This window comes from Balaenoptera physalus (genome assembly GCF_965194825.1).
Source record: "Balaenoptera physalus genome assembly, contig: HAP1_SCAFFOLD_407, whole genome shotgun sequence".
NCBI classification, from domain to species: domain Eukaryota; kingdom Metazoa; phylum Chordata; class Mammalia; order Artiodactyla; family Balaenopteridae; genus Balaenoptera; species Balaenoptera physalus.
This window is the reverse complement of record NW_028126282.1, coordinates 427,939-448,834: the sequence shown is the minus strand read 5'-3', so window position 1 is coordinate 448,834 and position 20,896 is coordinate 427,939. Positions and strand designations below refer to the sequence as shown.

General features: G+C 47.0%; 1 protein-coding gene and 1 long non-coding RNA gene across 2 annotated transcripts in view; one reads left to right on the top strand and one right to left on the bottom strand.

The window, feature by feature from the left end:
• Nucleotides 1-20,896, top strand: part of LOC309653509 — a 374,786-nt gene that overhangs the window by 208,696 nt on the left and 145,194 nt on the right. The window contains exon 3 of the long non-coding RNA XR_014259229.1: nucleotides 9,771-9,857. This is a non-coding gene — a long non-coding RNA (uncharacterized lncRNA). The remainder of the gene's footprint in view (nucleotides 1-9,770; nucleotides 9,858-20,896) is intronic.
• Nucleotides 9,864-12,455, bottom strand: LOC309653508 (myosin-13-like). Its single transcript, XM_082478451.1, has 4 exons — nucleotides 12,232-12,455; nucleotides 11,948-12,151; nucleotides 10,131-10,336; nucleotides 9,864-9,901 (listed from the first exon to the last, which is right to left on the bottom strand). The coding sequence occupies exons 1-4, from the start codon at nucleotides 12,394-12,396 to the stop codon at nucleotides 9,892-9,894; spliced, it is 585 nt and encodes a 194-aa protein (XP_082334577.1). The 5' UTR covers nucleotides 12,397-12,455; the 3' UTR covers nucleotides 9,864-9,891.

Here is a 20,896-nt window from a genome sequence, read left to right as displayed (position 1 = left end):
GGGGTGCGCCCCGGGGCATCATGGGAGGGGTGCGCCCCGGGGCATCATGGGAGGAGTGCACCACCGGGGAAGGAAAGGCTGGAAGTGATTCCGCCAGGGTTGGGACCAGCCTGGAGATGGTGAGGGGCCCTGGCCGGTGAGTGTACATTTGGAGTTTGTGAGAGAGGCAGGCGTTTCTCGTCAGCTCCGCGATACCAGAGCTTAACTGTGCGTGTGGTGGGAGGGTGTGAAGCCGGAAGTGGCGAGGGAATTCGAACCCCCGGCTCTTGACGTGACTGGGCTGCAAGGAAATTTCTGAAAATTCTCAAGTCGCCAAATTCCATTTGAAGTTTTTCAGTACGTTTATAGGCATTTTATTACATTGCATATACATATACTTATGTAATATATAGGGCTAAATCCATTTTTGGGTACTAAAAACTGTGGGTATCAATAGAATTATTTTTCAGAATATACCGGAAAAAAATATGATTCTGTTGCTCCAAAGATACCACCTTTCCCATCCATCCTCCTAACAACATTTTTCATAATTTGAGGGCTCCCCCTGTGTTGTACCTCAGTTGCCCCAAGAGAGAGCCATAAGCCGTTGTTTCTGTGAGGAGCTGAGAAAATAGCCCGCCCTCTTGGGAAGGTCAGGCTACTATAATATAAGAAAAGCCCTGTTTTGGGTGTGTTCCCCAAGGGGAATGTTTTCCTCCTTCATCAGCGAAGAGGCTTTCTTTTTCTCTCGTGGGCTCCGGAAGCAGCATCTTGGTGGCGCTTGGAGCCAGGAGGGAGGAATCAGGCTGGTAACTTCCATCCTTAAGGAAGTAAGGTTCTTTGATTCTGCCCACAGCTGATTCTTCAGCTTCCCACTTAGGAAAATGGGACCGACTAAGTCCGCAGTGAAGGTGCCTGGGGACACTGGTGTCAACGTAACATGTGTCCAAACCTCTGTCACAGCCAGGAGGCAGAATTTAAGTTTGCTCACCGACAGCTGCTGTGTTAGCCCTGGAATGTTAATGCTTACCGAAAACTTGGATGAAAGGCAACAGCTTTTAGTAGTTGTGCTAATGGTCTCGTCCATCAAATGACCTTCTCCTCTTCACCTTTCTCTTGTCAGTTATACCCATGTCTTTGATGAGAATTGAATATGAAGTCCTCTTAAGAAGCACGTTCCTTTTATTTATTGTATTTAAAAAATACGAGCCTTTAAAAAAATTCCCAAAGTGAGGTACACATTGTAGAAAGATTGACAAACATAATCAAACACTGAATGAAAAAGTTAAATCACTCCTAAGATTTTAGCATAGAAGTAATCTCTACCGGAATTTGGATTAAGTCCTTTTACACTTTTTTTTATGTTTGTAAACACATACACAGTTTTTTTTTTAAACACGTGCTTTAAAGAAATACACAATTAGGGTATCAGCCTGTAAGCATGGTTTTGTGTTCTGCCTTTACAACTTAACAGATTATAGGAAATTTTATCATGATATTAACTCTTCTTCTACATCATGATTTTTAATAGTTACATATCGTTCCATCCTATGACTGTACTCAGTTTTCTATTTTGGGGCACTTAGGGTGCGCTAATTTTTTTTTTCTTTTAAATATTCCTGTAAACATATGTGTACATATGTTTATGCATATCTTGACGATATTTATAGAATAGACTTTCTGGGCAAAGGGTATGACTGTTTTAAGGTTTGCAGTAGTACAATGCCTGTTATTAGAGTCTCCACAGTAGCGATGTGGCATAAGAAAACAATAAGTATTCTCTAATGATCGTTACGGAGCCCAAGCTCATATTGCTTGCCGCACAACAGGTTAACAAATCGAGAGACGAGTGGTTGGGGCAAGGAATAGTGACTTTATTCAGAAAGCCAGCAGACCGAGAAGATGGTGGGCTAGGGTCCTCAGGTAAGATGGGCTAGAACGATCTTCCCTGAGGTAGAATTCAGGCTTTTTTTATACTAAAAGGGGAGGGAGTGTTGTTAGCTGTTGCAAACTTGGTGTCGGAATCCTTTGCTCTTGCACTGTCCACTTAGGTCAGGTCATGGTGTTCCTGTAAACCTCCAACAAGACAAATGTTATTCTCTGTTCTGCAACTTTTTATCTCTCTATGAATGGAAAAGTGTTACACCTGTAAAGGCCAGAGCCTTGAGAATTGGCTATCCTGTATATTTCAGGCTATAGGCAACATTAAGTTGTAGCAAAAACGAAGTACAAAGGTTAAAGTAAAAGAAACAGATCTGATATGGAGTCAGTTTTGTTATTCCCTAGTACATGAGCATACTGATTATCAGGTGTTGTAAATATGCAATAGTCAGTGCAACATGACTGCAAAATAAAATGACAAATACTGCAAAATTTTCAGAATTTAATGAAGTTGATGAAAGTGGTATTAGAAACCTGCTTGAATTCTGCAAAGCCACTGGCCAGGGTGATGCAGCAGCACTGAACAAGTTAATAATTATAAAGTTCTGAACATGGACAGTGATGATCTAATAAGTGCTTCAAGAGAGTGAGTTTAGGATCAAAGGATTAGGAAGACCCTTAAAATATTAATGAAGACATGATACAGTTTTTGCAAAAAAGGACATTCTTTATGATTGCATTGCAAAAGTTAAACATAAAGGGTGCCACATCATACAAGATTGTGAGAAGGATGTTCCTTCCCTCCCAATTCCAACATTGATTCATTCTTTGTTCTGAGAATTAACAGAGATGCAGTTATAACGTAAATCTTGGGAAGTATAAGAGAAAATAAATTTATTTCAGTAGTTCTGGCTTGATTTTTATGATAAAATCCCAATCAGACTTTTTCCCCACAGTTTACTGTGTAATTTTGGACTTCATTTTAATTAATTTAGATTCACCTTAAGTGGTTGTTTTCTGAGGTACATGATTGTTGATGTAGAAAATCCCAAAGAATTTTCCCCCAAACTCAGAACTATGAAGTGAGTTCAGTAGGGTTTCAGTGTATAACATAAACATACAAAAATCAGTTGTATTTCTTTAGGCTGTATGCTAGCAGTGAACATGTGGACACCAAAATTAGAAATACAGGGACTTCCCTGGTGGCGCAGTGGTTAAAAATCTGCCTGCCAATGCAGGGGACACAGGTTTGATCCCTGGTCCGGGAAGATCCCACATGCCATGGAGCAACTCAGGCCGTGCACCACAACAACTGAGCCTATGCTCTAGAGCCCGAGAGCCACAACTACTGAAGCCCATGTGCCTAGAGCCCGTGCTCCACAACAAGAGAAGCCACTGCAGTGAGAAGCCCGCGCATCACAATGAAGAGTAGCCCCCGCTCGCTGCAACTAGAGAAAGCCTGCGTGCAGCAACAAAGGCCCAATGCAGCCACAAAAAAAACCACAAAGAAATACAATACAATTTACAATTACTTAAAAACAAAAAGAAAGAAAAAGAAGAATTTAGGTGTAAATCTAACAAAACATGTACAGGACTTGTATGCTGGAAACTGTAAAACAAGGAAGACAGAAATTGAAGAGGATCTGAATAAATGGAAAAACATACTTTATTCACGAATTGGAAGAATCAACATAGTAAGTAAGCTAATTTTCCCCAAACTGGTAAATAGATTTAATGTAATTCCTATCAAAAATTATAACTCTGGCTTTAAAGTTGGACATACAGTATCCTAATTATTATTTTCCCAAAGCACTATAATTGTAGTATTTCCCCCAATGAAAAATTTTAACAGCTTTATGGGGATATAATTGATGTATAACGAACTGTACATATTTAAAGAGTCTCGACATATGTAGACACTGTGACACCATCATCTGAATCAAGATAATGAACATGTCCATCACCCCCAAAGTTTCCTCCTGGTCTTTTGTAATACATCCTACTGTCCTTCTGTGCCTCCCATAAATCCTGCCTCTCTATACCTAGGCAACCACTAGTCAGCTTTCAGTCACTATAGATTCATTTTTTTTCCCTAGAATTTTATATAAATGGAATAATAGAGTATACACTTTTTTGGTCTGGCTACTTTCCATCAGCATTATTATTTTGAGATCCATCCATGTTTTTGTGTGTGTTAATAGTTTATTTTAATCATTTTTTTTTTAAATTATTTATTTTATTATTTTATTTATTTATTGTTTCTGGCTGCGTTGGGTCTTCGTTGCTGCGGGCGGGCTTTTCTCTGGTTGCGGCGAGCGGAGGCTACTCTTCGTTGCGATGTGCGGGCTTCTCATTGCAGTGGCTTCTCTTGTTGTGGAGCACGGGCTCTAGGTGCGTGGGCTTCAGTAGTTGTGGCTCTCGGGCTCTAGAGCACAGGCTCAGTAGTTGTGGTGCATGGACTTAGTTGCCCCACGGCATGTGGTATCTTCCAGGACCAGGGCTCGAACCCGTGTCCCCTACATTGGCAGGCGGATTCTTAAACACTGTGCCACCAGGGAAACCCAATAGTTTATTTTTATCATTTTGTAGTATTACATTATATGGATTTACCACAATGTGTTTGTCCATTCACCTGTTAATGGCCATTTGGGTGGTTTTCAGTTGGGGCTATTACAGATAAATATGCTGTGAATATTTGTGTGGACATACGTTTTCATTTCTCTTGAGTAAATACCTAGAAGTGGAACGACTGGAACAAATGGGTAATTTCTTAACTTTTTAAGAGGCTGCCAAAGTATTTTCCAAAATGGTTATGCTGTTTTACATGACCACTAGCCAGTGTGAGAGGTCCAGTACCTCCACCTCTTGGCCAACACTTGGACTTTTAGTCATTGTAATAGGTGTGTTGTGATATCTCATTATGTTTTAATTATTAGTCCCCTAATGATTCATGATGAGCATTTTTCATGTGCTCTGTGTATATCTTCTTTGGTGAAATGTTTGGTTAAATCTTTTGGCTCTTTAAAAATTGGGTGATTTGTTTTCTTTTTAGTGAAGATATAGATTTCTGTATGTATTCTGGACACAAGTCCTTTATCAGGGGTATAATTTGCAAATACTTTTTCTCAGTCGGTGGCTTGTCCTTTCATTCTGTTTAACAGTGTTTTTCAAAGTGCAGAAACTGAATTTTTTTTTAAATAAATTTATTTATTTTTATTTTTATTTTTGGCTGTGTTGGGTCTTCGTTGCTGCATGCGGGCTTTCTCTAGTTGCAGCGAGCGGGGGCTACTCTTCGTTGCGGTGCGTGGGCTTCCCATTGCAGTGGCTTCTCTTGCTGCGGAGCAAAGGCTCTAGGTGTACAGGCTTCAGTAGTTGCGGCTCGCAGGCTCTAGAGCACAGGCTCAGTAGTTGTGGCACAGGGGCTTAGTTGCTCCGCGGCATGTGGGATCTTCCCGGACCAGGGATCGAACCCGTGTCCCCTGCATTGGCAGGTGGATTCTTAACCACTGCGCCACCAGGGAAGCCCAGAAACTGAATTTTGATGAAATCTAGTTTATCAATTTTTTCTCTCATGGCTTGTGCTTTTGGTGTTGGCATCTAAGAAATCTTTGTGTAAACCAAGGTCACAAAGATTTACTCTTATGTTTACTTCTAGAAGTTTTTGTGATTCTACTTTTGGCTGCCTCTTTGATCCAAAATTTAATTTAGGAGAGTATTTTGAATTTTTTTGTTTTAAACTGTTATTAATTTTAGACATTTTTGCGATTGAGGCCTGTGCAGTTTATACTGTAAAGGAGTGAGGCTGATAGGGGTTGGGAGGCAAGGGAGTGTGGATGGTAGAAGGTGGAAGAGGGACAGGAGTGCATAAAGTACAATTTTTGTCTAGATTGCATTTTTGTTCTACTGCTTCCTCTCTTTCTAGATACCAAACTTCTCATGTTTATACTGCACTAAATCTTTCTTGTTTTATTCTTCCTCTTTTCATAAGTCCTTTCTCTCCCTCTCTCTCTCTCACCCACTCATCCATCCAATCTGTCAGAAAACCCTATGTGCGCTACCTTCACAGTACATCTAGAATCCATCTGCTTCTCGTCATCTCCCAGTGCCTATCTCTCTGGTCTAAGCCACTGTCATTTTTATCTTTTATTTTGCAGTAGACTCCTAACTGGTCTCACAGTTTCTACCTCTGCCCCCTTCAGTGTATTCTCAATGCAGCAGAGTGATTCTTCTTTTTTTAAAGACTTATTTATTTATTCATTTTGGCTGTGTTGGGTCTTCTTTGCTGTGCACGGGTTTTCTCTAGTTGTGGTGAGAGGGGGCTACTCTCCCTTGCAGTGCAGAGGCTTCTCATTGCAGTGGTTTCTCTTGTTGCGGAGCACGGGCTCTAGGTGTGAGGGCTTCAGTAGTTGCAGCATGTGGGCTCAGTAGTTGTGGCTTACGGGCTCTAGAGCACAGGCTTAGTAGTTGTGGTGCATGGGCTTAGTTGCTCCGCGGCATGTGGGATCTTCCAGGACCAGGGCTCGAACCCGTGTCCCCTGCATTGGCAGGCAGATTCTCAACCACTGCGCCACCAGGGAAGTCCCCAGAGTGATTCTTTTAAAATGTGTGTTAATATCACTCCTCTGCTCAAAACACTCCAAAGATTTCCCATCTCACTCTGAGTGAAGAAAAAAGTCTTCAGGTGGCCCTGAAGCCCTACATGATCCCTGGGGTCCCAGGTTCCTCTCTTATGCCGTAACTATCTTGCTCATTCTCCTCTAGCCCTGCTGGCCTCCTTCCTGTCCCTGGGACATGCCAAACTGCCCCTGCCTCAGGGCCGTTGCATTTTCTTTTGTTCCCTCTGCCTGGAATACTCTTGCCTCCCTCAGGTCTCAGCTCAAATGTGTTTTTCTTAGAGAGGCCTTGCTTGACTCCTCTCTACAAAGTACTAACTGCCTCCCTCATACTTTTTTTATTTCTCATGAGCACTTACCTGACACATTACACAGCTTCTTATTTTTTTGGTAGATCTTTTTACAAGAATTTTATGTTGGAGTATAGTTGATTAACAATGATGTGTTAGTTACAGGTGTACAGCAGAGTGAATCATTTATACCCATACAAGTGTCCATTCTTTTTCGAATTCTTTTCCCGTTTAGGTTATTACAGAATACTGAGCCGAGTTCCCTGTGCTATACAGTAGGTTCTTGTTGATTATCTATTTTAAATATAGTAGACACAGCTTCTTATTTGTTGTCTGCCTTTCTTTCCTTGCAGAATATAAGTTCCCAGAGGGAGGGAACTATGCTTTGTTCACTGCTATTCCCATAGTACTGAGAGCAGTGCCCGGCGCATAGTAGATGCTCCGTAACCACCTGTGGAGTGGGTGCATGAGTGTGTCCTGTCTGAAGGGGTAACCTCCATGAGTGGTTTCCTTAGTCATTTGTAACAGTCTAGAGAGGTTTAATAAAATTAAGTCCAGTAAAAGATAATTGTGTGTGTGTGTGGTGGAACTGGAGATGGGAACGGGGATGCGGGGTGGTGAGGGAGGTACAGATATTGAATGTTCCACAAAGCCATATATAATGTTAAAAAAATAATAGCTAGGTGAGAGCTGTGTTTGAGAATAAATAATTTTGGAAGTAAATAAGTCTGGTTCAGTTTATCAGTTCACTGTAGTTTTTATTTATTCAACATGAAGAGAAAAACATCAGAAAGCAAGTGACCCAAAATAGCACATTTTGTGCATTTCTTCAGCCCCTTGGCAGCATCAGGCAGATGTGTTCACTCTGCACTGACTTGTGTGTGAATCTCCCGGCTCTTCACCCGCAGCTTGTTGACCTGGGACTCGGCAATGTCAGCCCGTTCCTCGGCCTCCTCCAGCTCGTGCTGGAGCTTGCGGAATCTGGCAAGATTAGCATTGGATTGTTCCTCCTAAGAATAAAGTTGTGAGAGTTAGACTTTGTGGTTCTCATTGCACTTTTCACAAACAGGATTATTTCCTCAACTCAGATATTTTCTTCTTAGGGTTTGTTTGTCATGTCTGATTTCAAATGCAGACAGAAGTTGTAACTTCAATTACATTTTTTATTCTAAAGAATGAAAGAAGAAATAGTTTTGAAATGGAAGAGACGAGCTCATTATGTCAAACCCATGTATACGTGAAGTCTATTTACGATGTATGGACTGAGTGGAAAGGAGGAAGAGACCCATGTGCGCTCGCTCACAGAAGTTAGACAGTAAATGTAAGGTCAAATTCTAACTTTGGGAAAATCCCAGTTGAAATGTTTTTGCCATATATTTTGACTCTGGTATACAGAGACGCTGCGGGTGGGGGGATGGGGATAGGAAGAAAGTATACCCTTTGTTGCTTGGACTTACTACCATTCGTGCCTCTCCCTTTCGTGTTCCCTTTTCTTACCTCTTTCCCACTCCATTGTGTCTGGAAGAGTGGGGAACAACCAGGAAAAGTGAAGCTGGAGAACCCTCCAACACATCCTAATTTGCTACAGCGAATGTGCAGGGATAAGTCCCTGCTGATGACAGTGGTAGTGAGGGAAGGAGTCAGCTGGGGTAAAAGATTTCTGTTTGGCTTTTGGGAACAATTGATTTTGTGCATTTCTAGAGGGAGAGGAATATTTATCATGGTGTTAGATTTTCTGCTGGATATTCTTTGCAGCTATCAAGTAAGGTGGGTTATTTGGAATTTTCTTTTTTTCCCCCAACCCCTACAAATTGCTTAATAATAAAAATATCTCGTCTTGAGGTCTTATTCTATAATTAGGATTTGGGGGTAAATTCATATTTATATCATCTCTCTTAAAATAAGAATGACATATTCTTACTTGGTCTCTTTCTTTCTCATTAACACATTCTCTTAATATACTTTCTAGCCCCAACGAAGTTTTCTTCTTCCCTCAAGGGCTTAAAGATACTTACAGCCTCCTCAGCTTGTCTCTTGTATGATTTCACCTTTGCCTGTAATTTATCTACCAGGTCTTGCAGCCTGAGAACATTCTTGCACTCTTCCTCAGTCTGGAAGTTTGACAAAAATGGTCTGCATTGAATCCAACAAAATCAACCCACTACAGGTGGTGAAGTAAATCACTTTGATATGATGACAGGTGGGCCTGGGATAAATGTGGTCCACTCTGAGGCTTCCTTCATAGTATTAACAGTAGCCACTCTTGTTAAATGTCCACTGTGTGCAGGCACTATATTGGAGAGTTATACACGTCTCTAATCCTTACCTCCCTACTCTGGTGAGTAGATGTTTTTATTCTATTTTACAGGTGATGAATTAAAGTTGAGAGTGTTAGGTAACCCATCCGAGTTTAAAAAGTAAGAGGCCAAACTAGGACTAATACCAGTTTATCTGTCTTTGAAACCTGTATTCCTTCCTCACTTACACGATTTTCTAAAGGCCTTCCTGATTTTCCTAGCTTAGGAAAGGGTCTGTGATAGGTGATTGTGTCATTTGCCCCTTATGTATATCAAGTTAACATGTAGCTATTTGTGAGTACCACATAGTCACCAGGTTTTCAATTTCCCTTTGTGCAGGAAGTCTGGATATTCTAGAAAGCTCTTCCCCTTACCTGGTAGGTGAGTTCCTTTACTCTTCTCTCGTGTTTCCACAAACCTTTAACAGCCTCAGCATTACGTTTCTGCTCACTTTCAACCTACCTCTCCTTCAAGCTCACGTACCTACAATCAAGAAAGATACTTATATAGTCAGTCTTGGGGGATGTTAATTAACTCAGGACCTACTGACGATATTGGGTGGCTGTGCCCAGCCACAGGATAAGGATGGGAGTCAATATACAAGAAGAGAGAAGGATCGGGGAGTGCCGTTTTCACTTCCCGGATTCAGAGAGATTGAGAGACCCACACTGGCCTCCAGCTTCTGGATGTGCTTCTTGCCGCCCTTCAAGGCCAGCTGCTCAGCCTCGTCCAGGCGGTGCTGCAGGTCCTTCACCGTCTGCTCCAGGTGCTTCTTCATCCATTCCAGGTGGGCGCTGGTGTCCTGCTCCTTCTCTGTCAGCTCCTCGGCCATCATGGCCGCCTGGTTAAGTTCACAAGAGGCATCAGTGGGCCACCCACCCCTCCTATGCGGGCACACGGAGGGTGCTGTGAAGCTGGTACTAGGCACGGTGATGCTTTCCTCCTTCCCGCAGCCACCACTGATGCTGCATGGTTCCCCTCCCACTTTGCCTCTGCTGAGGCTCCGTCTCCTTCCGTCTCTCCGGGAAGCCACCACTGACTGAATGCAGGGGTGAGGAGAGGAAACCTACTTGCAGGTCCCAAAGGGGTGGCGTAGAAGCCCCTTTCTTATCTCCAGACAGCATCTCTGATAAGAAAGAATGGAGTGCACATCCGTGACGGCCTTCTTGGCCTTCTCCTCTGCATTTTTGGACTCCTGGATAGACTTCTCCACCTCTGCCTGGCATTGGGCTATGTCAGCTCCCAGTTTTTTCTTGGTATTTATCAGGCACGTGTTCTACAAGAAAAATTAGATAAGAGGTTCGGGCTACATTTGGACACTTACAACGATTGGAAGGGAGAGGGTTGGGTGGGGAAAGAAGTCAAGCTCGAGAACGTTCCATTTCTTATTTTTCACACAGGTGAAAAAAAATTAAAAAGACTTTCATTTGTGACAGGACAGATATCCCAAAACAGGCCCGAGAATTGTACATAAAAGAATTGAGTAAATGATAAATGTGGACATTCAAATATTTGAGGAAGGATAAATTATTTAGTTAAAGGTGCTGGAACAAGGAAATGGTTGACATAACTATGTGAAATGAAAAATAATTCTCATGATCAAAACATTGTACAGAGTTGTTAGGATGATGACAAACGAGAAAACATTTGCAATGTGCATTACTGAAAAAATATTTCCTTCCTTAATATGTAAAAAATACAAATCATTAAGAAAAAAGGGCAAAAGTACAAATAGCTAAGACACACCAGAAGAAATACAAATAGCCAACAAATACGACAAAAGTGTTCCACCTCATTAGTAATCAAAGAAATAAGAATTTTTAAAATGAGGCATTTTCAACCATAAAATCAGTGAAGATTAAAAAAAAAATAGCTAAGCACTCTCACTTCTTTTCCCCATGGGAGTAAAAATTGGGACAACTTTGTTAAAGACCAATTTACAACATATCATAAATGTCTTTGCTGTTTTGACCATGAATATATACTTCCAGGAATTTACTTACTTTTAGGAATATTAAGGAAATAGTAATCATGGATATATGTGAAAATTTAGTTATGAAGAAGTTAGTCATACAATCTTCTAATCCTAAAAATTTTTATTGGGAACAGTCTAAAAATATCCAACCATAGAAGACTGATTAAATAAATGTGCCATAATACACAACTAAAATGGACTGCTTTTCTGCCATTAAAAAACCGTATCATAGAAAACTATTTTAAAATATAGAAATATGTTCACAACACGTTGTTAAATGAAAAAAAGTTGCAAAAGGATTGATCACGTTTACAAAAAATAGCATATTTATGTATAGAAACAAGAGCCTAGAATAGGAGATCCCCAAAATGCTAACAATATGGTTGGTATTTTTCTAGTTTTTTGGCTAATTCAAAAAATAGTTTTTAAAGCAAGGAATTTTGGGGGAATTCCCTGGCGGTCCAGTGATCAGGGCTTTGTGTTTCCACTGCACAGGGTGCGGTTTCGATCCCTGGTTGGGGAACTAAGATCCCTTATGCCATGTGGTGTGGTCCAAAAAAATAAGAAATGAAACAAGAAATTCTTTAACTTTCCTAAAAGTAATTATTTCAAAAGACAATCCTAATTTTCTAAGCTTACAGCTTAAATGTTACCACCTCTGTGAAGCTTTTTCCAGCCCTTTTATGCAATAATTTGTCATGCCTTGCTCTGATTTCCCCATGATCTTTTATCTTCAGATAAAAGAAAGCTCAGCAATCTGTCCATCTAGAGACCAAGTTATTCCGAGAACTAGGCCTAATGAAAGTTTTTCTTGACCACTAGCCTGGAAGGAGCGGTGGGAACTCCTCTCCATCAAGCCTGGGTCCTGCCTGCCTCCAGGGTGGACCCAGAGTGGAGTGAGGACGGACAAACGTGGGAGTGAAGGAGCTGCACGCGGTCGCTGGCCTCCAGCAGCTCGTGCTCCGCCAGCTTGCGGGTGCGCTCCGTCCGCGCCAGGGCCACCTTCCTCTCCTCCGGCTCCTCCAGCAAGAGGCCATTCCTGCGCTCCACGAGGGCCAGCTGCTCCTTGAGGTCCTCGTTGCTCCTCAGGGCGTCATCCAGATGCAGCTGGGAGTCCTTCACGAGAAACCTGGTGTGAGACTGGAGCCCAGGGCTGGCTGAGGTTCCGCCAGGTCCTCCAGGGGCCGTGCACTCACCTTGAGCTGGCTCTGGACTGAGCACAGGTGTTTCTGGGTCTCTGCCACCTGGCGGTTGGAGTGGCCCAGCTGAATCTCCATCTCACTGAGGTCTCTCTCCAACTTCTTCTTCAGCCTCAGAGCAACATTCCGGCTCCGGATCTCAGCATCCAGCACGCTCTGCATGGCCTTTGCTGCCCGCTGGCTGTTTCTTTTCAGCTGCTCGATTTCTTCTTCCTTCTCAATGATCTTGCAGTCAAGCTCAGATTTCAGCTAGTTCAACTCTAGCTGGACACGCAAAATCTTGCCCTCTTCATGCTTCAAGGAACCCTGATAAAAGTAAAGGAGTGATTGGGATTGCCAGGGGCAGCCACCTTCTTGAATGAGGTTTTTCATCCCCATTATGATAAAAAGGGTATTATTAGGCTCATTTTACAAATAAATACAACAGTACTCAAGAAGGTCAAACAGTTTGCTCCCAAATTGTTACTAGTAATGAAACTAGAACTGAAGCTTTGCTGTTAACAATCTTATGTCTTGAGGAGGACAGAGCATCATTTTCAATTAGTAAAAATTTTGATTACTGTGACTTTTTAAATAGAGACTATAAGTCAGGAGCCAACCTCTTCTCAAAAAAGACAGAGAAAGACAGAGGAATTGCTCTCCTGTTATCCTGCATAGGTCAAATTTCCCTAGACCCTCTTAAGCATCTGCCCCTCTCTGGCCACAGCTGGTGATAGCATCAGGATCCTGCACTGTTTGGACCACACAGAATTCCCAGCAGCCAAAGATGACCGTGTATAACTCTCTGTTAAAACTAAGGGATTCCGAGCTGGCTCTCAGGATGTTTGGTGATTGAGTTCTTGCTTTCTGAGAGGAAGACGTTGAGGTCATAATGAACAAGTTTATTTATTCAATAGGAGAAATACGATGGACTAGGGAACACCCATGAGGCGAGGCAGCAGAGAGCAGCTGGTCCCAGCCCAGGGCGGAGTTGGGGCTGGATTCTTCCCATTGGAGACCCAGAGCCTACTGCAGGAAGGGCCACTGGGGGTGGTCTAGTCCCCTTCCTCAGCGCCCCGCCCTCCTTCACATTCCTGACACGTGCCTCCATCTCTTCCAGGGCAGCCTGGAGATCTGACTTTTCTCACTGCACTTGCTTCCTGGTCTTCTCTACTTCCTGAAGATTCTTGCTCATTTCCGCAATCTGCATGGTTAAGTCGGAAATCTCTTCTGCAAAGGACAGGCTTGATTTAGGCTGTTCTCACAGGCTCTGTCTGATAGCACAGGCATTTGCCAGGGAATTTGGGGATTGGTGATTCATTCATGACTTTCATTTAGGAGAGGACAAATACAGGGAAACCTTTCGGGGGAGGTGTCGACAAGACACAGGTGTGTGGCCTCACCTGAAGATGCAGAGGGAGGAACAACAGAACACCTGTATGACCCTGAACCTTCACACGGTACACAAAAGGGTCACAGAGAGGACCGGGGGAGACTACTGTGGAGAAAACACATAGAATCATGGTTTCAGAAATAGAAGGGGCTTTAGAGGGCATTGGGTCTGCTCTAGTTTTGTAGGTCAGCGGTCTGAGATCCTAAGGGATCTAGTGACAGGATCAAGGACACAAAGCCATGTAGAGACAGAATCCATGGAAGATATGTTCTGTAGAAGAGCACGGAGCTTAGCAGCCCAGCAAACACTCTGTTCTCGAGAACAAGGTTTGGCTGTGACTATACCTTACATTGGGGAAGTTTGGGTCTCAGGGTAAACTGAGTAGATGTGAGGATTTTGTGGGGCGTCGGAAAGGAGGAGGCTGTGGCCAAATGGGGGAGGGGTGACCAGAAGAGAAGGGGGGCTGTCACACACCTGTCATAGGGAGAGAGCTGGGGGCTGTCACACCCCTGTGATGCGAAGACAGCTGGGGGCTGCCACATACCTGTGATGGGGAGACAGCTGGGGGCTGTCACATAGCTGTGATGTGGAGACAGCTGGGGGCTGTCACCTACCTGTAATGGGGAGAGAGCTGGGGGCTGTCAGGCACCTGTGGTGCGGAGACAGCTGGGTGCTTTCACATACCCGTGATGGGGAGAGACTTGGGAGCTGTCACATACCTGTGATGGGGAGACAGCTGGGGGCTGTGACTCACCTGTGATGGGGAGAGAGGTGGGGGCTGTCAATCAACTGTGATGGGGACAGAACTGGGTGCTGTCACCCACCTGTGAAGCGGAAAGACCTGGGGGCTTTCACGCACCTGCGATATGGAGACAGCTGGGGATGGTCACACACCTGTGATGAGGAGAGAGCTTGGAGTTGTCACATACATGTGATGTGGTGAGAGATGGGGTCTCTCACATACCTGTGATGGGGAGAGACTTGGGGTTTGTCAGGCACCTGTGATGCGGAGACAGCTGGGGGCTGTCACATACCTGTGGTGAGGAGAGAGCTGGGGGCTGTAACTCACCGGTGATGGGGAGAGAGCTGGGGGATGTCACACACCTGTGATGGGGAGAGAGCTTGGGGTTGTCACACACCTGTGATGGGGAGAGAGATGGGGATTGTCACATACTTGTAATTCTAAGACAGATGTGGACTGTCACACTGCTGTGATTGGGAGAAAGCAGGGGGATGTCACACACCTGTGATTGGAAAGGAGCTTGGGGCTGTCACTCACTTGTGAAGGGGAAAGAGATGGGGACTGTCCAACACTTCTAATGGGGAGAGTGCTGGGGCCAGTTCCATACTTTTAATGCGGAGTCAGGTAGTTGCTGTCATATACTTGTGATGTGGAGACAGCTGAGTGTTGTCACACACCTGTGATGGGGAGAGAGCTGGGGGCTCACACATACCTATGATACAGAGACAGCTAGTGGTTGTCACATCCCTGTGCTGTGGAGACAATGGCGGTTGTGACATACCTGTGATGGGGAGAGAGTTGGGGGCTGTTAGGCTCCTGTGATGCGGGGACAGATGGGGGCTCTCAGAAACATGTGATGGGGAGAGAGCTGGGATTTCTTACTCACCTGAAATGGGGAGAGAGCTGGGGTCGGTCAAACACCTGTGATGGGGAAAGAGATGGGGACTGTCAGATACCTGTGATGCGGAAACAGCTGGTTTCTTTCACATACCTGTGATGCAGAGAGAGCTGGGGGCTGTCACATACATGTGATGGGGAGACAGCTGGGGGCCGTCACTTACCTGTGATGGGGAGAGAGCTGGGGGCTGTGACACACCTGTGATGGGGAGCGAGATGGTGACTGTCACATACCTGTGATGCTGAGACAGCTGGGGGCTGTCAAATACCTGTGATGCAGTGACAGCTGGGATCCGTCACATACCTCTGATGGGGAGAGAGCTGGGGGCTGTCACACACCTGTGATGGGGAGAGAGATGGGGAATATCAAACACCTGTGACGGGGAGAGAGCTGGGGGCTGTCACACACCTGTGATGGGGAGAGAGATGGGGAATATCAAACACCTGTGACAGGGAGAGAGCTGGTGGTTGTCACTCACCTGTGATCAGGAGAGAGCTTTGGGCTCTCACCCACCGGTGAAGGGGAGATAGCTGGGGGCTTTCCCGCACCTGTGATATGGAGACAACTGGGGACGGTCACACACCTGTGATGGGGAGAGAGCTTGGCATTGTCACATACCTGTGATGTGGAGACTGCTGGGGGCTATAATATACCTGTAATTCGGAGAGAGCTGGGGTCCGTCATTCACCTGTGATGGGGAGACAGTTTGGGGCTATCTCACACCTGTGATGGAGAGAGAGATGGGGACTGTCACATACCTGTGATGCTGTTACAGGTGGGGCTGTCACATACCTATGATGGGGAGCGAGCTGAGGGCGGTTACTCACCTGAGATGGGAAGAGAGATGGGGGATGTCAGTCACCTGTGATGGGGAGAGAGCTGGGGGCTGTCACTCACCTGTGATCAGGAGAGAGCTTGGGGCTGTCACCCACCTGTGAAGGGGAGAGAGCTGGGCGTAGTCACGCACTTGTGATATGGAGATAGATGGGGACGGTCACACACCTGTGATGGAGGTAGAGCTGGGGGCTGTCACACACCTGTGATGGAGCGAGAGATGGGGACTGTCAAACACCTGTGATGGGGAGAGAGCTGGGGTGTGTCACATACTTGTGATGTGGAGACAACTGGGGGCTGTCACATACCTGTGATGGGGAGAGAATTGGGGTCTTTCAGGCACCTGTGATGTGGACACAGCTGGGGGCTGTCACACACCTGTGATGTGGAGAGAGCTGGGGGTTGTCACATACCTGTGATCGGGGGAGAGCTGGGGGCTGTTCCACACCTGTGAAGGGTAAGGGATGGGGACTGTCACTCCCCTGTGATGGGGAGAGATTTGTGGACTGACACACCTGTGATGCGGAGCGACCTGGGGGCTGTCACTCACCTGTAATGGGGAGAGAGCTGGCGGCTATCACACACCTGTGATGGGGAAAGATATGCGGACTCTCAAACACCTGTGATGGTGAGAGACGTGGGGGCTGTCACATACCAGTGATGGGGAGAGACTTGGGGTTTGTCAGGCACCTGTGATATGGAGACAGTTGCGGGCTGTCACATACCAGTGATGGGGAGAGAGCTGGGGGCTGTAACTCACCGGTGATGGGGATAGAGCTGGGGGATGTCACACACCTCTGATGGGGAGAGAGCTTGGGGTTGTCACACACCTGTGATAGAGAGAGAGATGGGGATTGTCACTTACTTGTAATTGTAGGACAGCTGGGGGCTGTCACACTGCTGTGATTGGGAGAGAGCTGAGGGCTGTCACTCACCGGGGATGGGGAGACAGCTGGGGGATGTCACACACCTGTGATGGGAAGGGAGCTTGGGGCTGTCACTCACTTGTGAAGGGGAAATAGATGGGGACTGTCAAACACTTCTGATGGGGAGAGTGCTGGGGCCAGTCACATACCTGTGATGTGGAGTCAGTTAGTTGCTGTCACATACTTGTGATGTGGAGACAGCTGGTGGCTGTCACAAACCTGTGATGGGGAGAGAGCTGGGGGCTATCACTCACCTGTGATGGGGAAATAGCTGGGGGCTTCACACACCTTTGATGGGTAGAGAGCTGGGGGCTGTCACACACCTGTGATGGGGAGAGAGCTGGGGACTCCCACATACCTATGATGCAGAGACAGCAAGTGGTTGTCACATCCCTGTGATGTGGAGACAATGGCGGTTGTGACATACCTGTGATGGGGAGAGAGTTGGGGGCTGTTAGGCTCCTGTGATGCGGAGAAAGATGGGGGCTCTCAGATACCTGTGATGGGGAGAGAGCTGGGGTCTGTCACACACCTGTGATGGGAAAAGTGATGGGGACTGTCAAACACCTGTGATGGGGAGAGACTGGGGGCTGTCAGATACCTGTGATGCGGAGACAGCTGGTGTGTTTCACATACCTGTGATGTGGAGACAGCTGGGGGTTGACACATACCAGTGATGGGGAGAATGTTGGGGGCTGTCCGGCTCCTATGATGCAGAAACAGCTGGGAGCTGTCACATACCTGCGATGGGAAGAAAGCTGGGGCCTATCACTCACCTGTGATGGGGAGACAGCTGGGGTCTGTCGCACACCTGTGATGGGGAGACAGCTGGGGGTTGTCACTCACCTGTGATGGGGAGAGAGCTGGGGCTCACACATACCTGTGATGCGTAGACAGCTAGTGGTTGTCACATACCTTTGATGTGGCGACAATGGGCGTTGTGACATACCTGTGATGGGGAGAGAGGTGGGGGATGTTAGGCTCCTGTGATGCGGAGACAGATGGGGGCTCTCAGATACCTGTGATGGGGAGAGAGCAGGGGGCTGTCACTCACCTGTGAATGGGAGAGAGCTGGTGGCTCTCACTCACTTGTGATGGGGAGAGAGATGGGGGCTGTCACATACATGTGTTGGAGCAATAGCTAGGGGCCGTCACCAACCTGTGAAAGGGAGAGAGCTGGGATCTTTCACGCACCTTTGATATGGAGACAGCTTGGGACGGTCACACACCTGTGATGGGGAGAGAGCTGGGGGCTGTCACTCACTTGTGATGGGGAGAGAGATGGGGGCTGTCAGTCAACTGTGATGGGGCGAGAGCTGGCGGCTGTCACCCACCTGTGAAGCGGAAAGAGCTGCGGGCTTTCTCGCACCTGCGATATGGAGACAACTGGGGATGGTCACACACCTGTGATGAGGAGAGAGCCTGGCGTTGTCACATACCTGTGATGTAGCGACAGCTGGGGGCTCTCACATACATTTGATGGGGAGAGACTTGGGGTTTGTCAGGCACCTGTGATGCGGGACAGCTGGGGGTTGTCACATACCAGTGGTGGGGAGAGGCCTGTGGGCTGTAACTCACCGGTGATGGGGAGAGAGCTGGGGGATGTCACACAACTGTGATGGGGAGAGAGCTTGGGGTTGTCACACACCTGTGATGGCGCGAGAGATGGGGACTGTGAAACACCTGTGACGGGGAGAGAGCTGGGATCTCTCACATTCCTTTGATGTGGAGACATCTGGGGGCTGTCACATGCCTGTGATGGGGAGAGAGTTGGGGGCTTTCAGGCACCTGTGATGCGGACACAGCTGGGGGCTGTCACACAACTGTGATGTGGAGAGAGCTGGGGGCTGTCACATACCTGTGATCAGGAGAGAGCTGGGGGCTGTCACACACCTGTGAAGGGAAATGGATGGGGACTGTCACTCCCCTGTGATGGGGAGAGAGTTGGGGACTGACACACCTGTGTTCGGGAGTGAGCTGGGGGCAGTCACTCTCCTGTAATGGGGAGAGACCTGGCGGCTATCACACACCTGTGATGGGGAAAGACATGCGGACTATCAAACACCTGTGATGGTGAGTGACGTGGGGGCTGTCACATACCTGTGATGGGGAGAGAGCTGGGGGCTGTAACTCCACGGTGATGGGGATAGAGCTGGGGTATATCACACACCTCTGATGGAGAGAGAGCTTGGGGTTGTCACACACCTGTGATGGAGAGAGAGATGGGGATTGTCACTTACTTGTAATTCTAGGACAGCTGGGGGCTGTCACACTGCTGTGATTGGGAGAGAGCTGGGGGCTGTCACTCACCGGGGATGGGGAGAGAGCTGGGGGATGTCACACACCTGTGATGGGAAGGGAGCTTGGGGCTTTCACTCACTTGTGAAGGGGAAATAGATGGGGACTGTCAAACACTTCTGATGGGGAGAGTGCTGGGGCCAGTCACATACCTGTGATGTGGAGTCAGTTAGTTGCTGTCACATACTTGTGATGTGGAGACAGCTGGTGGCTGTCACAAACCTGTGATGGGGAGAGAGCTGGGGGCTATCACTCACCTGTGATGGGGAAATAGCTGGGGGCTTCACACACCTTTGATGGGTAGAGAGCTGGGGGCTGTCACACACCTGTGATGGGGAGAGAGCTGGGGACTCCCACATACCTATGATGCAGAGACAGCAAGTGGTTGTCACATCCCTGTGATGTGGAGACAATGGCGGTTGTGACATACCTGTGATGGGGAGAGAGTTGGGGGCTGTTAGGCTCCTGTGATGCGGAGAAAGATGGGGGCTCTCAGATACCTGTGATGGGGAGAGAGCTGGGGTCTGTCACACACCTGTGATGGGAAAAGTGATGGGGACTGTCAAACACCTGTGATGGGGAGAGACTGGGGGCTGTCAGATACCTGTGATGCGGAGACAGCTGGTGTGTTTCACATACCTGTGATGTGGAGACAGCTGGGGGTTGACACATACCAGTGATGGGGAGAATGTTGGGGGCTGTCCGGCTCCTATGATGCAGAAACAGCTGGGAGCTGTCACATACCTGCGATGGGAAGAAAGCTGGGGCCTATCACTCACCTGTGATGGGGAGACAGCTGGGGTCTGTCGCACACCTGTGATGGGGAGACAGCTGGGGGTTGTCACTCACCTGTGATGGGGAGAGAGCTGGGGCTCACACATACCTGTGATGCGTAGACAGCTAGTGGTTGTCACATACCTTTGATGTGGCGACAATGGGCGTTGTGACATACCTGTGATGGGGAGAGAGGTGGGGGATGTTAGGCTCCTGTGATGCGGAGACAGATGGGGGCTCTCAGATACCTGTGATGGGGAGAGAGCAGGGGGCTGTCACTCACCTGTGAATGGGAGAGAGCTGGTGGCTCTCACTCACTTGTGATGGGGAGAGAGATGGGGGCTGTCACATACATGTGTTGGAGCAATAGCTAGGGGCCGTCACCAACCTGTGAAAGGGAGAGAGCTGGGATCTTTCACGCACCTTTGATATGGAGACAGCTTGGGACGGTCACACACCTGTGATGGGGAGAGAGCTGGGGGCTGTCACTCACTTGTGATGGGGAGAGAGATGGGGGCTGTCAGTCAACTGTGATGGGGCGAGAGCTGGCGGCTGTCACCCACCTGTGAAGCGGAAAGAGCTGCGGGCTTTCTCGCACCTGCGATATGGAGACAACTGGGGATGGTCACACACCTGTGATGAGGAGAGAGCCTGGCGTTGTCACATACCTGTGATGTAGCGACAGCTGGGGGCTCTCACATACATTTGATGGGGAGAGACTTGGGGTTTGTCAGGCACCTGTGATGCGGGACAGCTGGGGGTTGTCACATACCAGTGGTGGGGAGAGGCCTGTGGGCTGTAACTCACCGGTGATGGGG